Below are 23,695 nucleotides of genomic sequence, written 5' to 3' on the forward strand. Positions count from 1 at the left end.
GTGCTTTGATTTCTGCACCTTAGTTGAAGAAGTTGAGCAGTGTTTCATCTGCAGCTTCCTCAGTATTAAAAAAGGAAATGAATTTTCCTAAATTAAAGTTCTTTTCAAGGGCATTTTGACAGTGTTACTGTAGGAGAAGAGTTTGGTGTCAGAACACTTTCAGTGGTGTACACTTCTTTAAAGATTACAGAACCAGTGTGTTTCTGATTTTAAAATGAAGTATACACTTTTGGATATATACATTATATTCATATGTACAGTGGAACCTTCATACAGTCAACATGTTCTAGAGATGAAAAAATGTCTTTACATCTGAGTTCTAGTACCCAGAACCTGCTTTTTCAAAAGCTCTAGTTTTCAGTTTTCTGTTAGTCCTTTGAGCAAGATTCTTCTAAACACACATACCTTGAACACCCGCCATCTTCTATGGCAGCCCTATAAGAGATACGTTTGTATCCTGCTGCTTGAGCGACTCCAGTGGAACTTTTCCATAGCTGCAGGAGAAAGGGCTCTAGCAAGAATTCTCTTTGATTCTTGCCTGCAGCTATGGGGGCAGCACCTGGCTAGACTTCCCATTAGTGAATGTGGCCACTTTTTGGAACTGCTTTTGTGCATTATATAAGATCCACTCTAGAGGCTCACAAAAGTCACGGGCAGTGAGAGTCATGCATGCAGCTCATGTCGCATACTGGAACCTGATGACAAAAGAGGTGCCTATGGCAGAGGAGGCAGAAAGATGTCTTACTGGAAACTCGACAGCTACGGAGGAGAAAAGGTCCATCCCAGGGAGATGTTTATCCTTGTGAGCGCACCAGGGACCCCCGACACTGTGTAGGTGTTAAGTGTGCGCTCTTACAAAGCAGTAGTAGGTTCCATCACTACTGGCAAAATGGATGTCCACTGGCAGTAATTTGGGGCCTTCATGCTGATGGCTGCTCAGGTTAATGCCAGCCTGCAGTGACCACAGATGGCTGAAAACACAGCCCAGGATTGGTTTAACATGAAAGCTGCTCGGGTTCTTCACAGGCCCAAGGGTCTGACTGAAGAATCAGAATAAATCTGAATTTGTGCTTTTGTGCTTCAGGCCTATCTTCAGTAAATGCTCAAATATCACTCTGGCCACAGCACAGGGTAAGGATCTGGAGTGGGTGGGTACACCTGAGATCTTCTTTACAAAAAAAAACAACAACAACAAAAAAACAGGAAAAAAGAACTTATAAATGAAACACTTCACCAAATGCAGCACAGCAGTGCCTGAGCAGTTATTAAAATAACAAACCCTTTCATTTAGTACATTCTAGCATGTTCTGGGTAATTTTTTCTGAAAAAGTGGCTTGCATACAAATATTTTTTAACAAGGTAAATATATAATCTTACAATAAGAGTGCCTAATTTTTCTGTTAAGCAGAGCGCTAGAAGAACATTCTGAACTGGTTCTGACAAGTCAGAGGCAATGTCTGTTTGCTTGGTTGTTTTTTTGAGTAGTAATCTGCTGAAACTGAATTGCAGCCAGAAGGCAGAAGATGCAGGTGTGGTTTTGAAATGTTGGGGGTATTATTCAAATAAAACTGTTAGCTAGCAAGAATCCAGAAGCAGGAAAACCAAAAACAATGATCCTCTATAAACTCACTAACAGGTGGTCAGATATAAACATGGAAAGCTGAGGCATGTTTCCCCAAACACCTTACAAATATTTGATTTATCTATGTAAGTATATTCAGTCAAAGCCTGATCCAGTCCTCCTAAAAGTCAATGGCAGGACTGCCATTGGCTTCACTAGAGCAGGAGCAGATCATAAATGATTTATCCAGCATTAAGCATATTTAAAGAAGAATGCAGATAATTCTGTTCAATTGTTTATACAGAGATTGTTTACAAACTCAAATCATCCATTTTTTTGAATTTTTCTGTCTGCATTTGATCAATTGCAGCATTAGTCTACACTAACCATTTGCAAACTGATCCAAAATCTATCATTATTAATTTATATTCGGTTATAAACTTGAAAATGTTTCCATTTGCACTGGAAACTTTGTTTGGTTTACACAGATTTAAACCTCTGTCCTGTCAGGTTCCCCTAGCAGGCCACTCTGCCAATCAGTAGGACTCTGTTAGCTGATCCCAGTGCAGGAACAGGGGACTGAGTGCAGATGTAGTCAGCCTGGTTTCTGTTGAAATGCATGAGAAAAATGTCCATTTTCATGTGTTTTCTATGTCAAAAAGTGCCATTGTGCCCAATGGTTCACACATTGTGAAATGGGGAGAGTGCAAAAAGTCAGACCCCAAACAAATATTGTGACATTCTCAGAGATTCAGCATCAGCCCCTGCCTTGTTCAGAGGAAAAAGTCACTCAGCACTGATTTCCCCACCAGCTCACAAACGGATCAGCCTGGTGACAAAGTAGAGAAGCTTTAAGTATGTGGATTTAGTACTGCAGAAATGTGACATGCCCCCTAAGCGTGGGATCGAGTAGGTAAGGCCATATTCACATTGTGCTGACCTGTTAGGAAGAGAGTCCATATGCTGAATCGTTGCTATTATGAGTGGATAGGTTATGGGGAGATGCTAACTACACAGAGAAACTGCCGAACAAAAGGCTCCCAGCCGTCCCCTCACAGATGCACATACATACTGCCTCTTAATTTACATGACAAAGGTTATGCAGAGAGCATTTATTTGCGCAGTGATTTAGACATTCCTGATTAGAACTCCTTTCATCATCCAGACCTGATGTTCCTAAACAATGCGTTTAGTCTCCTGGTTGCCTAGACTCATGCCTATGTGTTTGGAATTGCGCCTGCTAACAAGTCAACTGGATTGACTGGATCAGTGATGCCAAGGCTGATGGATGTAGTTTGTTCACCTGCATGTTTCCAGCAAATGACCCGCTCCCTTTCTTCTGGTTACCGATCCTCTTTCAGTGGCGATGCAGTGGCATTGGGGTATGGCTACATTTGGAATTTCCGGCAGCGCTTTGAAGTGTGAGTGTAGTCAGAGCGGCAGCGCTGGGAGAGAGCTCTCCCAGCGCTGCATGTAAACCACATCCCTTACGGGTGTAGCGTTGGGAGCCGCGCTCCCAGCGCTGCTGCCCTGATTACACTGACGCTTTACAGCGCTGTATCTTGCAGCGCTCGGGGGGGTGTTTTTTCACACCCCAGTTGCAGCGCTGTAAAGTGTGAGTGTAGCCAAGGCCCAAGACTCATTACAAATCTGAGTGGCTTTACCGCTGTGTAGTTACTCACAAAACTGGGGGTGGCACACACTTGCTAATTAACAAGGTATTCATTGCCCTTTCAGGTAGAGCAAAGACATAAAAGACACAATTGATCGTGTTTGCATGAGAAGTGTCTTACTGTGTCAGGCTTAGGCCAAAGTCAGAAGATGCAAGGGATCTGCTGATTCCATCCTGCAGAAGCACTGGATTACATCCAACAGAATTGGGTCTGACATCAGAAACTTTAGCTTGGGAATGCCCAATAAAGGAGCCTAGGAACCATAAGAAAAAAAACATGTGTCTCTACACGTGGGGAGATTATCACTTCGTTTTGAGAGCCTTCCTCATGCGCGTACTTGGCAGAAGCTCAGTTCAATCAGTACAATAGTCTGCCAGAAATGAGAGCCAACTTCCACATATGAGCCTGCATTGGAAGACATGACTTGGTGCACTGTGCTGTTCGCTAGGGTGCCGCTAACCCTCTGAGCCCCTATTCCATACCCTGGGTGTGAAAAGAGGTTCAGCACCTGATTCACATTAGTCTAGCTGTGGGAAACCACAGAAACCCCAGCTCCAATGCCTCTTTGCCAAATGGAGCCCTCTGTAATCACGTGAAATTCTTTCTCTGGTCTTTTAAACTATTTTCTTTTTCCAGGAGTGGATAAGTTTCCCTTACAAACTGTGTACTTGTTTTGAAAGTATCTTAGAAATGTTACTCTAACTGTATATGAAATATGCTGTTACCTGATGTGTACACATAAAATGATGGAGGTTCTCATTCCCACCGTGAATAATTGACAGAATAACTTGAATTCCTAATCTCGGGTTTGAGATTTTATTTTTATCTTTGCAAAATAAGATCTTAAACCTGTGAAGATCTGGTTTGTTGGGGAAAGGAGGGTGAGGGCTGGGTGCGGGGGATGGAGTGATCTTTGCAAATAAGGACTGTCGAGCTGACTATGCTGCTGTTCTTGGACAATGATGAGTATTTTCTCATAGAAAGTTTTTGAATGTTTTCTCTTTTATACTTGCTGCAGAATGCAGTGCGTCATAATCTTAGTCTTCACAAGTGTTTTGTGCGAGTAGAAAACGTTAAAGGGGCAGTATGGACAGTGGATGAACTAGAGTTCCAAAAACGAAGGCCACAAAAGATCAGTGGGTATGTCCACCATGTTTGAACTTCTTAGCCTAGCTTGGATCATGCTTACAGTTTAACGTAGAGGCTTTTGGCTGCTAGATGGTGTTAGACCAACACAGGTGGTTTCACATTGTTTCAGTTAAGAGAAACAAAGAAAAGCATCTCATCACTACTGTTTGTATGCCCACCAGTACCCTTGCCCCTGCTTGCTTGGTGTTTGTTGCATCACATGCTAGTAGCTTTTAGGTGGCAATGCATATTAACCCTCACAAACCATTTGCTTATGCTTATTGCATTTTATTTTCTTTTTCCTTTTCCCTGTATTTGATGTCTGTTCTGTCCCCGATCCCATGTCCCTTTGTTTCCACTTCATCTCCTTTGCTGCCGCTCTTGTCCCAGGGTGCCATTCGCACCAACCTCTCACTGCATAAGTGCTTTATCAGAGTAGAGGATGAGTTTGGGTCCTTTTGGACTGTTGATGATGAAGAGTTTAAACGTGGCCGTCATATTCAACGAGGCCGTCCTCGAAAATTCTGCCCTGATGAAAACTTTGGCGAGCTTGTTGCACAGTAAGAGCTTTTACTTGCTTTTATTTTTTTTTCTGCTGTTGCTTTGCTTTGCATGATCTACCCATCTCATGTAGACTTGCATTTCATGAAACCGTGACCTCACCTTTGCTGCAAAATACCTAAATGTGGGTTTATATCTGTGTTGTGTTTGTTCCTGCCCTAGTAATGCAAATGCTTAGGGTAATGCTTCTTTGACATTTGTTGTAATTTTGTTTATAATGCAATGTAGACTAAAAGGTACTGCTCCTAGAGCAGATACACTGTACAGTTGATTATCAAGAGGGTTTTTAGGCAAACTAGATTGGGATTATTTTTGGTTTAGATTCAGTTATGTGCTTTGTTTCACAATTCTTAGCCCAGAAATTCAAGTCAATCTTCCTCAAATAAATAACTGAAATGCCCCAAAGCATTTTAACAGTGATTACTACAGTTGGACCTGTAGTAAAGATTACAAGTAACAAACCACTCTGTTTCTAAAATCACTTTAAAATATCCCAAAGGTTTCCAAGACAATTTTATTTCCCCTTTAGTTGAAGACCACCTGTCCAGGGCAAGTAATTTTTGCTGGTCTCAAGGATGGTCAGTTTAAGACAGTTATCACTGTGTTCTGTTTCAAAACAGAAATAAAATTGTAGTGTGGATTATGTACATTTTTGGGGTTGTCTGCCCTGGACCTTCCCTTGCTTGTTACTTTCAGCAAGATTTTTCAAAAGTGATCTTGGGGGTGTGGGTTTTGGGTGCCCAGCTGAGACGAGGTGAATTCTCAACACATTCTGTAAATCAGGCCCCTTTTATAAACCTTGGCTGCAAAGGTACTGTGGTATTCTAAAGTAATGGTTCAAAGAACCACAGTGGGATACTTTTTTATGAGTGCTCCCTTACTCAGAGTGGCATCTTTAATGTTCCCTACCACTTCATTCTAGTGCCACAATATCTGCCGTTCCACCTCCCCACCATCACCCACAACAAAAATGCTTTGGGCTATCAGACAGCCAAGCACTCTACTGTGCTGTTGGAGATTTGTCCAGCAGGAAACAATGAAACTCTGAAAGCAAGAATTCTGAAATTCCTACTTATCAAAATTGTACTATGCAGCCAGTGATGTCAGCTACTACATAAGTCAGCCAGTGTACGAGTTAAGAGTCCATAATACTTTTAATGGCGATCTTATTGTGGACCTTTATGCAGTAACTTACTTTTGGATAGGAAGAACTTTGGAAAAATTCTGTTGGATACACAGCTAACTAGAAAACAGATGCTAATATATAATATTTCAACAGGGCGTTAGAACACGAGATGCTGTAGCTGTTAGAGCTTTAAATAATGGTCTGCCATGTTTAATAAAGGCAAATGCAAATATGGGAGCCATACAATTAAAACATAAAAGTATAAAAAACAGAAGAGAACTTTTTATAGCAAACAACACAGTCTGTAGTTTTCTGATATGGGAGGAAACATAACATGATGGACACACACTAAGATGAGTATTTTGCACTTAACTCTACTTTTTATGTTTTTCTTATGCAGTAACCCTTCTCTTATTAAAAACATACAGACCAGCCACACCTACTGCACACCTCTCAATGCTGCTTTACAGGTAAGATTAATGACTGTAGCAAATATGCAACAGAGGCATGTGTCTTCCCCACTCATTTCAAAATATATTAGCCTTGCTCTAATTAGATATTAAATTTTAATTCCGTTAAACTTTTTTCTTAAGTGCATAAAGCATCATAGTCCCTGGAGGCAAACACATATCAGGCTGCTTCAGCATTAGCTAGATGCTTAGCATTTTGAATATTGTGGCAAAAAAATTAAAAGTTCACTTATTAATATTTATCAGCAGTATCATAATTTCCATCCTCTTATTTCAGAATTTCACTTGAGGCAAAAATACCACAAGTGTAATTACTCTAGCACAGCTATTAATGTGCTGAATGATAGGATACTGAGTCACATGACCTTCTATTGTTCATGGCTTTAAAGGGAAAGCAGATCATTTTTTCCCCCTCCCCACCTTCTAAGGACTATTTTTTCATGTTTTTCTGTTGTTAAATAACAAAGGTTTAGTTCACTATGTAAAGAAGAAGAGAGATGTCAGAAATTATAAAGAATATTCAGATATTTCACAATACAGGAATCGTGTGCAATATATATGTATATAAATATATGTGCACAATATAAATTTGTGTGTGTGTCTGAAACATTTTTTGTGTTTTTATACAAAAGAAATACATGTTTTCCTCATTCTTTCACTGTGCAAATTTCTAATAAAATTATTTGTATCTGGTTCAAATTCCCCAGTGAAGTCAGTATTCACTATAAGAACCACTCACATAAGTGACAAGCATTTTGGTATTTTGCCTACTAATTACTATGTGTTTTCACACCTCTTCCACACTGTTTCCCCAATCACTACAAAGGCCTTAATCTTGCCATGAGATCCTCACATGCAGTAGCAAATTTCTGGATGGAGCCCCAAACATCCGTAGAGAACCTTCCTAAGACGTTCATCAAAGGTTAAGCTCAGTGCAGTGGATTAAACGTGGTGTTTGGGCAATTAAATGTTGTGGAAGATTTACTGGCTTTGCAATCTGAGCAATTAATTTTTTTTTAAAAACCAAGAAAACAGATTAATAGGAGAAAAGTGACACTGTGCATTTCTCCTAATTATTTCAGTTAATGCAGTAACTTCTGAAAAGCAGGTGAAAGCATGTTTAAATGAAGCAACTGTAAATACCGTTCATTAGTAACTTATTTTCCCGTGAGCCTTATGAAGTGTGATTTTTAAAGACTGCTTTGTCTGTTGAATAGTGTTAAGATTACAAGCACATTTTACATTCATGAGGCTGAAAGGCAAAAATGAAATGATCCTGCATTCCTTCAGATTCTGTTAACTATGTGACTAATTTCAATTAATATGCTTATCATACAGAACTGTTCATGTCTCCTTTCTAAAACAAGTGGTAGTGTTTACATCTTCTTCCATTCTTGTCTCTTGTAATACCCTCAAAACTGTTTTCATTTTCAAGTTTGTTTTCTAGGGAGTAATGTGTATTTATGTTCTCCAATAACACTAGAAAAACAAACTCGATTCAGATGAGAATTTGGGCAGGTTTTGCTAAAGGTTTTGAGTCTTGTCAATAAATAGGGTCACAAGATAACTTTGTGCTAATTAAATACAAGGTTTTATTAGGGTTAAAATATACCAGCAGGCTCCTTTTCCCCTATTGTCAGACAGTTTCTAACTACTAGCAAAAAACGCACATCTCATGGTGTTCTGCAAAAATTGTGGCGTGTTCTCTACTGTTCAAAAGGACTCGGAGCATTCACACAAAAAAAAGAAAAAAATTTGGCATAACATACTATTTGATGCATAAGATAATACATGTCAAATGACTTGGTTTGTATAATAAACTTCCTAGTCTATGATACGATTTTCCTGTCCGTGGACATGTTGAGACAGATTGTCAATTATTGACTAGTAGTGTGCCTCCTATGGTTTTGGGCATATCCTGTAGCGTGTGCACAAACCTGTCCATTATATACACTCACAAATCTGGTGGGTTCCTCTTTTGAGGCCTACAGAAAATTCAAAGTTATGTGCCAGAAGATCCAGTGCCTCCACCCTGTTTTCCCCGATTAAGCAAACAGCACTCTTGAAATGTGTGCTCTACCCCAGGCAAAGGTCAACCAACTGCCATTAACTCTCCCTGCAGACCTGGTGGTATAAGCTTCTGTGTGAACGAGTAGAGCAGGGTATGAGGCACAGAGGACTAATGAGTCTGTCCTGTGAAATGTGGAAAACATTAACATCCCTACTCGTTACCTGTGGGGTTTGCTCCCTTTTCACCTCCAGTGTGAGCAGCACTGAGGGATAAAGTAAGGGCAGACCAAACCTCCTCTCAACACTTAAAGCGGTCCTAACCCTCCTGGCTGGTTCTGAACAGTTCAGTTAGCATTACTGGGTTATTTTAAAATGTTGATATGCCTCTGCCCTTTCTGCTTCCACCTGTGACCAGAAGCACCAATATTTTGAGCACAGAGTGTGTTTTTCCATCGTGGATAAAACCAGGCAATACCAGTAATCATCTTCAGAGGTCCACAGCCTGACCTCCCAGCTAAAGGGGTTCAAGAAACTACTAGTGTTTCCGGATAACGAGTCTGACCCACACCTCCAAACTACCCATCGCTCCCTGCTTATGCAGAGAATCAGGCCATTTGCCGAATTGTGGTTTGCAAGAAACAATTATATCAGGTGCTTCTTCTGTTCCACCTCTTCCCAAATAAATTGTTTTATTGCAATTACAAGTTATCTCTATAGGGGAAGAGTTTGCCTTATTATTTTGCAAACTGCAGGAAATGTGAGCCAATCTTTACATTCTCTTAATCAAAATTAGTTTGCTGCATGTTGAATCAAAAAGATAAAAATAATCCTCTTTGTTAGAGTAGCTTTTAGGATCACATGTGATCAGATGTTTAGAAGGTCAGCCTGGGAGAGAATTAAAAGGGAAGTTTTGCTCGTAGCTGGGATGTTACCTCATGCACATTTGTGCTCAAACAGCAATAATGGCAGCAAGTGAGGAACATCCCAAGAATCAGCAACAGCAGAAAGCACCAGGTGAGAAGCTCATTTGCATGAACTACCCTCCCCTGGGCTGTCTTGCCTCATGCAGTCGTGGTGCTGATGGATTCTTTTTGCCTCACTATAGCAGAAGACTGACCTTTCCCCTGAATTAGGTTGACCACTGCAGAGCCAGCATCTGTGGCTTTCTGTGCTGGTATGTCTCAGAAAGCCATGGACGTTGGTTCACAGATGGGTAAAATGGTCTTTGGTTTCAAAAGGTTGCTTCCTTTTAGACAGCCCTACCCCGCCCAGACCAACAGATGAACTTCTCTCACATCAGGACTGGATGTTGCTGTATTCCCATCACTACGTGATGGGATTATGCTGGCCCAGAAGAGGTTTTAACATGCTGCAAGCCTGACTCGCTGATCATAGGACAGCCCTGTCAAAATGATCAAACATGAGCATAGAATAAATACTAGCAACCAGTAAATGTGGAATAAGAAGGGAAAGGTTTAACTGTTTATTCCCTTTCTACAAAGACCTACGTTTAGAAGATGACTAAAAGATGCCTCTTACAATACTTATCAGAAATAGAATCATGACTGAATGGTATCAAATCTACAATATCTCAGATAATATCAGAGTTATCAGAGCATTAAAAAAAATAGAAAATGCCATCCTAATTTACCCTACCTTGTTAAATCTTAGATTTCTCTCACCAATGCTAAAGTAACACAGCAAATATTATAGGGACGAGTTCATACTTCTGTTATGTTGATGTGCTTCTAGAGTAACTTAGTTGGCTTCAGTGATGTTACTCTGGATTTGCGCTGGCATAACTAAGAGAAAAATTTAACCCTCTGTAACTGCTCACACATCACTTCTCAGTCATGTCATGAGAGTTTTGTGCTCTGGTGGAAAGGAATCCTCAGCCAAGTGAGTTTGCTCTAATTACTTTTTAAACTTTTTTTTTCCCCCTAGAGAAAGAAACGCTATTATTTTTGAGGCTATCATGAAAGTAGAAAAGGTAAATTTGCCTTTTCCATGAGCTGTAATATCCAAATGGGGAATAGCAGTAACTGTTCTCTCTTGTGGGCCAATGGTCAATTCAGTTTTGAACTCCTAAATCCTCATGCAAATCGTGTGACGTTTCCCCTGGTGGAGTCAGTGCAAAACCTTTTTGAAAACACATTTTTAAAACCGGCAGTTGCAACTCATGTAAATAAGAAGAATGTGTTTTGAATATGTGATTGTGTTGTGCAGTGTATAAAAATGTGAGACATGCTTCTTCATATACTTTTTCTGTGTCCTTGGCAGGCTTCAATGGCTGATAACAGTATACCTCTATACACTACTGCTTCCATGGGAAATCCCACTCTGGGCAATTTAGCCAGTGCTATGAGGGAAGATCTTAATGGTGCAATGGAGCATACGAACAGTAATGAGAGTGACAGTAGTCCAGGACGTTCCCCTATGCAAGCAATGTAAGTAGAGCATATACGTGTGGGTTTGTCTAGGGGTCTGCTGAAATGTAACGGTGATAGTCTTCAAAGAGTGTGTCTAAAGTTCCAATCCTGGGCAGCAAAAGGAAAAGTCTGAGCTTCTGAAAATATTTAGGTTGATTAGAATATGAAAGGGTCACTTATCAACTTCCCCATGCAACCAATCAACTCAATCCAGTCTGACAAGTGCACACAGCTATAAAATTCTTAACTCACTTGCCATTCTCTTCCTTCAATCCCAGACCACAGAGCTACAAAAATACTCTTGGGCAACTTTATGAGAAGTTTTTGTTTCTTTCTACTTCAGACTACCCAGTAAACATTCTTGGCGGGGCAGAGCTGTGGGAGTGAGCTTGTTTAGCTGATTTCTAATAATATTCAGCAAACAGTATTGCTAGGCATTAATGATGGCACATGTGAAGTATGCATGATTTATAGATTGCTCTTAAAATATCATTAAGGAAAATTAATAGCAACATTATAGCAACAGACAGCAATATAACGAGTGCCTGTATAACCACATGAAGTAATGGGAGACTGCTGTCCATGCTATATGTAAATGGCACCGGGGCAGAATGCTAGTACAGAAAGGATAAGCCAGGAATGGTGTGCTGCCCCTGTGGGCGTGTTCAATATTTATGGGTGACTGAGTGAGTTTGAAAAGTTGTAAATTCTCTCCTCGCCCCCAAATTATATACGGGATAATTGGCAGCTGGAAAGGAAAGCCGAGTTTATAAGTCACGTAGTTCTCAAATTTTAAAAACTGTTTATTTGGAGCGGCTGACTACTTCTGTAAGTAAACGTAGATGAAACACAGTGTGCTCTTATCCAACTGTTCATTAAAATGGACTGTAAAATCATTGACTGAGTTACCAAAGTGCAAATTAACAGAAAAAAATCCCCAAATCCCAAGTAATTTGTAACCTTTTACTTCAAAGTAGTTTGAATACGGGATTTACAAAAGTAGGTCTGAATCAAAAAGTAGAAAAACATTAACCTAATACCATCAGAGTAATTAGTTATGAAACTAATTAGAATTTAATGGAGAAAAAAAAGTTTCCCACCTGCATAATATGTTGTGGGAGAGCAGGAAAAGAGGCAGGATTCTAAAGCTCTGGATACTTTGATATTCCAGCATTTTAAATCAGTGCACAGTGTGCTTTGAAAAATAATCTTTAAAGATGGCAACATTCATTTTTTATTCATAATTAATTTGAACATTGTCTTTTACCATTTACTTCAAAACATTTGAATAACGTGTTTAGCTTTTACAGTGATTGTTTGTGCAGTTTTAATTATCTTTCCCAAAGTAGCGTTATGTGACACACTGTTAGCGCTATCACAAATGGATTCCTCTTCAGGCAGTTTTAGTCACAATTGGTTATACTCTGCCTATGCCCATGTAGGGTTTTAGTGGAGGAGGAGGAGATGGAATTTTTTTCAAGAATAAGGTCTTCTCTTGGGCTAACATACAGAAATGAATGTTTATAAATTTCCTTTCATCCGTGGTTTTTGGGTTTGTGTTTTTTTTTCGGGGGGGGGAGGGCGTTTAAGGCTTAGGGCTAGTACAGTTCATATACGTCTTTCACCTAAGATTTCATTGTTTTTGAAGGGAGTATGGGGCGGGAAGGGTAACAGTAAGTGAAAAGCAGGGTAGCACATTTTCTAGAACCATATGCATAGCTGTGGTCTTTACTGCATTTAGTACCCCTTATTTAGTACTTAAATACCAAGGTGAGAGGCACCTCAGAAATATGAGAGAGAGAGAGCATCTCTCACTGTCGTCATTCACCAGAAAAACCCTTTTTGTGTTGTAATATGAAAACGATTGTTTCCTGAATGAGCACATATTCTCAAATTGATACTGCGTGTTCCGTACTGAATATTTCCTTTTGTATAAGTAAAAATGCAGCAAGGTGTAAGCCCTGATAGCAGCTTGTGGGCTTTCCCATTAAACAAGTGTTTTGAAATACTTTGAAAGGCCACGAAGCAGGATGCTGTTCAAACGTCACAGGGTTTACATTGTTTGCTAAATATAATTATATGTCAACATCAGCTTTCCAGTGCAGACTATCAGTGTCATAGACAGTTACTCTTTGTAATATCTTATTTCCATTAAGTACACTTTATAATGACATTCTCTATTCTTTTCCAAAACATGCTTCTCTGCCATAATGCAAATTGTTTTTTAACAGTTCCAGTATATTGGAATAAATCAAGCCTTAAACTTTATCATAAGGTTTAGAAGACCTTGTTAACATGACAGCTAAGCAAGTACAACACTTTAGCTGAAGTCTCATTACCATTCTTTTTTTTTCCTTTTTATGACACATTGAACTACCGCTACTCCCCCCCCCCCCCGCTTTTGAAACACTAGAAAGTAGACACATAATTACAGCTTGGGGACATAACGCTTTCATCCTGATATGCTCCAAAGGTAGCCACAAAGCAAACTATTCCATGCTGTGTGCACCACCAGAACACAGTGGTTTTAAACAACAGTCAGCTTTATTAAAAAGTCCTCTGTTCCCAGAGTGGTCAAACAAAAGAATTACTCAAATATGAAAAGAAGGGAAATCTGTGTTCGGTAAGGTTGTTTATTGTTAACCCCTTCTGAAGCCTTAGACGTTCCAGTTAAATGAAATGTGTTAAAATGCTGCTACTACACAAGGAAGACTTAGATTCCATTTCTGAGATGTATTAAATAGGGATTCAAACTGGTTTGGAAAATTATAAAAATCTCCCCATCTCTGAACACTAATCTCTTTACACTGAACATAGCTGGTAGTTTTGATGTGTTTGAATACTAAGCAGTAGGTTTTCATTTTCACATGCCAATTTGCGGCTCCCACCAAAATACCACACAAGGAGCTGGATTGTGCTTTTGTTTGTTTTCCATGCAAATTTTCTGCCTGAAGTTTGGATAGTTCAGATAGACATCCTGATCTGGGGAGATGATTCCTTCAAATTGGACTCTCACTCCTTTGACATTTACCCACCCTTAAATACCCGGGGGAAGGTGGGATACAGAGGCATGATATTAGAGCTTTGAGTCTTTCTTGTACTCATTCATCCCTTTTCATTGGTTTCCATTCACTTGGCTTTGCATCCCCAGTGCTTTGTAAATTACTTCAGGGGACAAACCCAAACCTCAAAGTGAAACTCAGTCAAAACCACGCAGTTTCACATGCTTTCAAAACACAACCATGAGCTGTCCTGTGGTTGCTTTGGAAAGGTTCAAGAACCTTTTGGAAAAACCTGGATTGCGTTTCAGTTTTGCATTAAAGCAGGTGAGTTTGGCCTGATCTTGGATTTCCTAATGAAATTTTTAAACATTTCTACAGATTGAAAGGCATATCCTGGGGAAATCCATGGAACCAGGAAGAGGGGGAAAGATAGTCACCCACCATCCATTACTGTAGCCACAAGACTTTAGCAGCCACCATGGCTTTTGTGCAACCTCTTTTCTGTATAGCTGTGGCTCCAACTACCTGGCCTTTTCTGTGGTGGCGTGCAGGTTGGCCCCTAGAGCACAACAGTGCAATAGGCAAGTTATGCGTTAATGTGCATTGGCATCCCCAACTCTTCCCACCCCCAAATCTCCAAAGCAAAACAGCATGAGTTCTGCTGCATCTAATGCTCTGGGGAGAAACTAAACCAGATTTGGCCTAAGAAACTACTATGCTGATTGGAAATGAGACCAATCAATTATATACAAGGACTACTGTTTTTGAGATACAAGTGCAGCCAGTGTCCACCCTATCTGCTGACACATCTTTGTTAGAGCTTGGTGATAGTGCATAAGCCTAATAGATGGGTTAGATGTGCTGGCACTTTAACATCTGAACAATAGCCTTGGAAATTGCACAACCAGAGGAAGAAGCCCTCCCCCCCATCACCACTTCCGGTTCATAAAACATCGTGTCCTTACTTTTGAAAAAACAACCTGTATTAATTTTTCACCAATAACAAAAAACGATATTTAAAAACAAAATGGCAGCAAAGACAAAAACACAATGAGCAAGCCTTTTAAATGAATACAATAATCAATATTACTGCCATCAGTATAAAGAAATGTAGAAATTACCTTTTTCAAATTTTCACCCAGAAAAAGCCCGTGCATGATCATAACACTGGTGTATTCTAGTTAGAAATATAAATGATCTTTTTGTGTGCTGTCTCAGGTCCCAATCAACATAGCACTTAGCACATGCTTAACTTTAAACATGTGATTATCCCCGTTGATTTCAGTGAGACTTCTTATGGGCTTTTCTGGATCAGGCCCTGATTCCTAACGACTTGTTTTGAGTCTTCTCCCATGTGCAATTCTCTGTTCTTCCACAGTTGTGTCAAAACTAAACTATCTGAGCCCACGTCCAGACTAACCCGCGGCATCGGCGGGTTAAAATCGATTGCTCGGGGATCGATATATCGCGTCTAGTCTGGACGCGATCTATTGATCCCCGAGCGCACTTACATCGATTCCCGAACTCCATCAACCCGAACGGAGTTCCGGAATCGACACGGAGAGCCGCGGACATCGATGCAGCGCCGTCCAGATGGGTGAGTACCTCGATTTTAGAAATTCGACTTCAGCTATGTTATTCCCGTAGCTGAAGTTGCGTATCTAAAATCGATTTTAATACCTAGTCTGGACGTGGCCTGAAAAACCACCTCTCTCCTTGTGACAGCTGAGCTTTGCTGAGGTCCTAAATAGAAAAAAAAAATCAGGTGCCAGTGTGCGAGGGTATTTTCACTAATAACTGGGGGATTTGCTTCCTGCTGGTCCATCAAATAATGAGTGTGGTGACCTTTTAGGACACAGCGTGAGGCCCATCTGTTTTCATAGATGTTTGCCTGGGTGTGGTGGAAGTATATGCTTACTTTTAGGAGATCTTATACCGGGGAACAGCAGCCTTTTGCACATGGTTCGCTAGGCTGTCTCTGGTGGGCCGGGCCAGTTTTTTTACCTGGCGCGTCCGCAGGTTCAGCCGATTGCAGCTTCCACTGGCCGTGGTTCGCCGCTCCAGGCCAATGGGAGCTGTGGGAAGCAGCGCAGGCCGAGGGATGTGCTGGCCACGGGTTTCTGCAGCCCCCATTGGCCTGGAACGCCAAACCGCAGCCAGTTGGAGTCATGATCAGCTGAACCTGAAGACGCGGCAGGCAAACAAACCATCCTAACCCGCAGGGGGCTTACCCTGGTGGGCCACGTGCCAAAGGTTGCCAGTCCCCATCCTATACCAAGGTTCAGAGATCACTGGCTAATGTGTGTTTCACTGTGTATTGCACGTGCCCCCAGAGACATGCTGATATGGCACGTTTTCATAAAGTGAAAAAATAAATAAATGTATTCGATAAGCTCTAATATGCCTCTGTGATGGGATCATTTCTTCCTGCTGTTCCTATACAGGACGGGATGCAAGGTGCAGCAAATTTCCACATATTGATCTAGTTACTTTTGCAACTCAAGAAGTTGAAGTGTGGAAGGATTGAAAGCAGCTGATACTAGAAATCTGTGTAGCCAGCCCGGTGGATCCTTCCAAACCTAATCCATTTTCAAACTGAAACCAATATCTACAGTATCATGACTTTTGAAGTGCAAGTTTACTTGGTGGTTCACCTGCAAAGATATCACATAGCTTGAAATATACAAGTTTCTCTTTGGCTTGTTTGCTGGCTGCAGAACATAATTTTCTCATTCAGCCCAGTCAGAGGCTCCCAAAGGGGTCCTACCTTCTGGTAACGCATGTGAATACACATTGTGGGCTAGCGTATAAAGCACTAGACTGGAACTCAGGAGACCTGGGTTTCATTCCCAGCTCTGCCACCATTATTCTTCTTTATTTATATTACTGTAGCATCTATGAGTCCTAGTCATAAAACAGGGCCCCATTGTGCTAGGTGCTGTACAAACACAAAACAACAAGATGGTCCTGGCTAGGTGACCTAGGACAAGTCACTTTGCCTCCTCGTGCCTCACTTTCCCCAGCTGTAAAATGGAGATGATAATACTGCATTCCTTGGTAAAGCACATTAAGATCTGCTGTTCCAAAGCACTATATAAGAGCGTGGTGGTGGTGGTGTTATTATAACATGCTTGTCTTGCTGCATCCATGTGCAACAACTGAGTTTACAAGATAGGCAGTCGTGTTCACCACTAGTTCAGAAACAAGGATTCGATCCTTAGTTTGAAAATGTTTTTTTCCTGTATTATGTGCAGGCAAGTGAAACAGAAGGCATTTTCATTCCCATCTAGCCAGAATTATAAAGTGAAGGGTAATGATTTTAAACCTTCTTTTGGCACCTGATGCTTTGTAAGAAGAAGAAAAAGTTCTTAACCAGGAATGTTTGCACTTGTGACTAAGTCTTTCTTTACATGGTCTACATAAAAGGGTTAAATCAGACTAGCTAGAGAACAACCAGACTGTGGGAAGTGAATAGCAACTCAACGAGAAACAGAATGGGGCTTGAACTCATTAACACTTTATTTTAAGGAATTGCCTGCAATATCAATTATTTAGGAAGCAAACAGGGTCTCCATTGGCGTGTCGGGTTGTTAATACTTGATACTGTCAATAAAATCCTACTTTCCTATGAAGTCCCACCAACAAGACAGTATTGACTCACATGGCTGTTTTACATATCAAAAGCTACTGAACAAAAAAAGTAATTTGTACTTGTAAAGGGTTTGTTGTAAATATGATTTACGAACAACATTTTTCAATTGTTATCATACCTGTTTGGAATGACCAGCCCACATTCCCCTGCGGGTTATTCATGTGCTATTCTATAATGAGAAATTTGGCAGATCTCATCTCTTTAGTGCATCCTTGTGCCCACCATGAGCTGAAGATCATGTTCTGCCTTGTTTACAGCTGACAGTGTTATTATTCTCGTTAGGGCTCTGCTTTCTTATCATATTGTTGTGTTGAGCGAGCCTTTTCCTCTCCGTTTGTGTTTCCTGGCAGAGCTTTTCTTCCCTTATTGACAGTTTGTAAAAATATGCATTAATTTGGAGTTTAAAGCATGTATCATGGTGTCTCTTTGCTGTGTTTGCTTGAAGTTGATTAATGATAGAACCTCACTTGGGGTCGTCCTCTGGAGAGTTGTCTCACAGGTTCTGCATGTTAACTAGAAAAGCAGAACACACAGCAAGCGATGATTAGCCCAGCCTCCACCAGCTCAGTGGGTTGACAAACCACTATTTTGCTTTACTGTGCTTATTTCACTCATTTAGCTGAAGATTGTGTTAATCAACTTAATATGTCAGTTGAGAGCATATTCTCTAAATCCCGTGAATAAACCATATATAAGAGAGTGCGCCTCCCAGGATACGTTCCCATTGAAGCTAAGTAATTGTAGACGCATTCTTAGGCATACACTTTTCGGTATGTTTTTTTTTCTTTTGCAGCAAACACAAAAATTCAGGGCCCGCATTTCATACGTGCTGAGCACCCACAACTCTGTAGAAGTTAGTCAGAGCTGCCCAATGCTCAGCATCTTCAGAAATCAGGCCTTCAATTTCTCAAAAAAACGTTAGTATTGAAAGCAGGACAGAGTCGTTTTTAAAGAGGGAAGTTGCTGATTGTTTTAATTTTCCTAGGCACCCTGTGCATGTCAAAGAAGAACCGTTGGATCCGGACGAAAACGAAGGCCCGCTATCCTTAGTGACAACAGCCAATCACAGTCCAGATTTTGATCATGACAGAGATTATGAAGATGAACCTGTAAATGAGGACATAGAATGAGTATGCCTGATGTCATTATCCTGAGAATGAAGATTGGAAAAACGCGTCAAATTTAGCTGTGAAATCTCTCCATTATTGTACAGTCTGGAGGATTTTCAGTACACTTTGACAACTATGAAATATGTTAACTCTTAGTGCCATCAAGTATCCCATTTGGGAGTATTTTTGATTTTTCTACTTTTTGTTGAAAAAAGGAATTTGTACTCTGTGCATTGGATGGACTTGTTTGGTACTTGGGATTTTCCTCTCTTATAGTCAACATCAGTGTTGTAAATTTGCTAAACTGATTCACTTACTCACATTTAGCAGCAGGTTTTGGACTGCAGTCCTGCCAATTTTGGACACTGAGGACCTCAGACTCTGAGCATGTACACCTAAACTGCAGATCAAGCCTTTGCCCAGATTTTAAGGATTCCAATGGACAACATATTTGCACAGTACTGCATGTTGGTTATCACTGCCTTTACGCCTTTTTTTTTTTTTTTTTTTTTGCTTCCATTTGGGATGGGGAAGGCATGTGTGCGCGTGCGCACGTGTGTGTGTTTGTGTGTGTGTGTGTGTGTGTGTACTGGCAAGGGGTTACAAGAAATATTATCCCAAACTTTTTAATGTATTGCTTTTATTTCCCCGCCACCACCACTTCTGCTCTACCATTTTAAGTTCTGACCTCAGGCCACATCTCGGCCCAGGGCCTCTTGAAGGCCTAATGTTTTCTGTACTTTGTGATGAATGTTAATAGGTGTTTTTATTATACGAAGCTGAATGTCATTGAATTGTTTGTAGTTTTTTCCGTCATTCATTCCAGTCTCCTTCAGATGCCACCATGTTTTCTTTAGCTATGGAAAACATTCCATTTTGGTGTCTGTTTTTTTGAAAAGGTCCCAAATGCTGCACTGTACACACCGAAGGGGTCGTCCAACAGAGAGAGAGAGAAAAGAAGTACTGTAAGAATGAGAATGAATGACAGATGAACATAGAAATACTGTAGGAAGCAACATAAATTCATTCCACAAAACAGGGTTTTTTTGATTTTTGGTTTTGGTTTTTTGATTTTTTTTTTTTTTTTTGGCAGCAATGGTGAATGAATATTAGTAAATGCCACAAAATTGAACAGCACAAAGAAACATATGCAGCACCAACAGAATTCACTTAATTAGAGAATGAATACTACGGTGGCAGGCTCTCAGTTGTTTAACATGAGTTTTAATGGGCCAACAAATCTTTCTGGAATATCTAAGATTACCAAGCTGGATACCTGTACATTTATTATTTTTCATTTGCGAATAGTGGTTGGAAAGATGACTTCATTAAACTGTTGTAATACGTGGCGATGTTTCTCAGTTAAATATCAGTTCAATGCTTAGTGGCATTAATCTGTTCGAATACAAATTAGATTTCAGATTGAACTTGTTATGGCAGTTAATAAGGACTGAGCCCACTAATGCTAAAGTGTTAATAATTTCGACTGTGCAAATTCTGTACTGCAGTTAAGATTGTTATGCAATATTACACCAGCCAGTATCAAAACCTCACAGTAGAAAACAGTAAACAGTGGGATGGGGGGGGGGGGGCGAGGAAATAGCACTGGGGCTTGTTTGGTAAAACTGGCAGTGCTTTCAAAGCAAACATTACATACAGAAAGCTGTTGTTACAGGTCAGTACACTTCAGTCACCAAACACCTAAACACTTTCATTCTGCAACCACTTTTCTGTCACTCATTTATTTATGTAGGACTGTAGCTCTTTGTTTAATTATTATTATTTCAAAAAAAGCCTTTCAGAGCTTAATTTATATTCTTCTTTGTACCTTCCCCCCCCTTAAAATTACCAAAGATATTACACAAAGGTAAATTATGTTCTCTATTATATGCTTTATCTTATGAAGCCAAATATCCTCTTATTGTTGATCAAGGGAGGTTGAAGAATTTAGAGGGAAATGACAAGATATGGGCTATTGCTAACCTGAAAGAGAAACTGCTCCTTTATTCTAGTAAATTTAGCTGGCCAAGCAGATGACTGAACCAAAGTTACTTTTTATTCATATTCCTTTACAGCAACCAAACCGAAATTCTGTAAAGAGAAATTGATAAGAGCTTTTGAGGTTAAAACTAGGAAACAGTGTTACAGGGGGAGCCATAAGAAGCGAGCTGGAGAAAGCGAGTGCAGTTATTTTGCAGAAAATTGGAGTATCAAATAAAGGAGACAGTTTAATAAAACACAAAAGAGAACAGAAAAGCTCCCACAATTTTAATGGACCGCATAATAGTATTCCTAGAATGGAAAAAAAAAATATTTTTTGGGGTCTTTGTTTTTATAGATTGTATGCCACTTTTGTTTAAGGATTGTGCTAAGATGACTGCTTTAATTTTTGGTTTATCTTGGCACATTTGCTGAGTTTTGTTTAGTTTTTGATCAGCGTTTTTCATACGGAAATAACACTCCTGTCCACACATAAGCTTTGGTACAAGACATTTTATTGGCAGTTACTTTTCTGAAGCTCAACTCTGCATTCTGTTTTTAAATGAGAGAAAAGAAAAGGAAAAAAAGGGCAGTCTGTGGTCATTTGCATTTTTTTTTTAAATTATATCCAGGCAGCTTCATGATGTGCCGGCAGTAGCCAGATGGGGATCATGAGAAGTGGTCCCTGTGCTTCTAAACTGAGTGGTTTGCTGGTTAGTTCGGTATTCAAAAGAGGATAAAAATCTGGTAGATTAGTTCATTCTCAGCATGTGTAGCTAGACATGAGTAAAGATAACAGCATGAGAAACTGTTAGTACGCATACCTCAGTTCAAACTGTTAGGGAATGAGTAAATAAAAAATACATTTCACTCAGTTGCACTTAGTTGTATGTCTTGCATGCTTAGTCTAAAGACTGTAGCAAAATAAAGAAAGAAAAAGAGAAAAAGAAATAAAAATTAGATTTTAACATTATCTGGCAGGTGTCACAGCCTTGCAGAAGAACCAACTGAAAATCTCAGGCTTTACATCAAGCAAACTTCACTATGATTTTTACAGTTCTGATTCTGTATCCCTTTGGATATACAGTTGCTTCTTTAGGGTGGGGTTTATTATGTTGTACATATATATCCCAATGTGTCTGTGTGAGCCTTTGTCTTTTTGGGGGGGAGGGAGGGAGAAAAGGGGAAAAGGTCCCTTTTTTTAGATACCATTCCTCAAAAGGAATAAATGCATACCTGTTTGTCAAAACACCTTTTGCTTTTGTGCAACTGCTTTATATTAACTATACTAAAAGAAAATAGCTTTGGAAAAAAAAAAACCTACTGTATGTAATGGAATTGCAGAATATGCTGCACATGTATTTTATTTAGTTATCCTTGCTTTAAGAATATTGGATGACATTTGCTGACATCTAGGAGAAAATCCCTGACCCTTTTTTTTTTTTTTTTGTTTGCTTTTAAATTGTAACATAGTTGACAGATTATTTTTTTCTCCTATTATCATTGATTGAAACCTCTTTTGTACAGTTTGTGTTAAGCTGGGGTTTTTTTGTTTGTTTGGGTTTTTTAAATATTTTCCCACCCCTTCTGTTATCTTACCACTGCCATTTCTGGCTGTCTTAAACAAAGGTTCATACATTTGAAAAGTGTTTAAAAAAAAAAAAAAAGAAAGAAAAAAAGTTGTTTTAAAAATGTTTTTCTCCTGCTGCAGTAAATATTTTGCATGATGAATTCCAGGGTCACACTTTCAAAGTTTATCAGTGAAGTAGTGATTAATAATGGGGCGTGTCAAACTATTGAACTTTTGTATAAAGAAAAAAAACTTTACAAGGTGCCAAGATGTAAAGACAATTTGTTACATGTTTTTTTTCTCAAAGAAAAGCGTACATTATGAAAGTAGTACCATGTATCAGGTAAATCGCTGTCAGGAATGAGAGTCATAGCCTTCCTTGTCCACAAAGAAAAGTTTGTAAATGTAAAACCTATTAGGTTTCTGCATTTGACTAGAAGTGATATGAAAAATCAAGGCTTATGTAGAACAACGGTGACCACAAAATATTACCTTTTTTGATTGTCGCTTATGAGAGTTCAAGTATAATTTCCCACACTCTTCTTAAACTCAGATTTTGGGAGAAAGAATGGGGCAGGGATTGTGATTCTACAGATACTGCAGATCATTAGCTATTTTATACATACGTATGTATAAAAGTTTTTAAAAATAATTTTAAACTGTTGTAGTTTTCAGATTGCCAACAAGCTACATTCCTTATAGCGTGAAGAATGTGTTCAACTCTTTTGAAATCTTTGGTACCTTTGGTTAATGTACTCAGACTGAATTTTTAGATGTTTCAGAAATCACTTAGCGTTCTAGTCTTGAGAGTAAAACTTGCAGTTATGACTGCATTTTAATGGACCCAGAGTAGGTAACAAAATATCTTCTACCCATAAGCCTTGATGAAAATGGTACAGTCCAGACTGTTAGCATGGTGCTTCATGTGTATGTGCTGCCAGTAACGAGATTTTTTTTTGATAAGGCATAAAAGAAACTCATTCCTTACATCAACTGTAATTCCATCATTCCATGTCTGTTGATACAGACAATAAAAAATGTTGTGTAGTCAGTACTAATTACTGACATTATAGCATTCTCAAATGCAATAAAATGCTGGTTGTTCACACTGGTAATACAAGTTGCCATGTCCTAAGTTTTCGTTTTCTTTTTCCCTTTTATTATCTCATGTTAGTTGTATTCACTAAGGTCCCCGTCCTGCAAATGGATCCCCATGGGCAGGCCCCTGCACCTCACCAGAGTCCCCATTAAGTCAATGGCAAGATCCTGTCCAGATCAGTGGGGCTCTGCATGAGTACAGGAGTCTTCCCAAGCAAAGCGTGTGGCAGCATCTGGATCTACATTTAACGGGATGCGTCAGCCATGGGGAGCATAGACCTGGTCCTCCAAAACTCAGAACATGCTCCACACCATGTGACTTCATT

The 23,695-nt window shown here is 39.7% G+C and overlaps 1 protein-coding gene across 19 annotated transcripts in view; it reads left to right on the forward strand.

The window, feature by feature from the left end:
- FOXP1 (forkhead box P1) overlaps positions 1-23,391 on the forward strand; it is a 507,886-nt gene extending 484,495 nt beyond the window's left edge. For all 19 annotated transcript variants that reach the window (XM_030568517.1, XM_030568515.1, XM_030568514.1 and 16 more), the window contains 4 exons: positions 4,253-4,374; positions 6,450-6,519; positions 10,810-10,976; positions 18,598-23,391. In XM_030568517.1, the coding sequence (XP_030424377.1) occupies positions 4,253-4,374; positions 6,450-6,519; positions 10,810-10,976; positions 18,598-18,742 (504 nt within the window). In that variant the 3' untranslated portion in view covers positions 18,743-23,391. The remainder of the gene's footprint in view (positions 1-4,252; positions 4,375-6,449; positions 6,520-10,809; positions 10,977-18,597) is intronic.
- Positions 23,392-23,695: the final 304 nt, after the last annotated feature.

The sequence above is a fragment of the Gopherus evgoodei genome, chromosome 7 (genome assembly GCF_007399415.2).
Source record: "Gopherus evgoodei ecotype Sinaloan lineage chromosome 7, rGopEvg1_v1.p, whole genome shotgun sequence".
NCBI classification, from domain to species: Eukaryota; Metazoa; Chordata; order Testudines; family Testudinidae; genus Gopherus; species Gopherus evgoodei.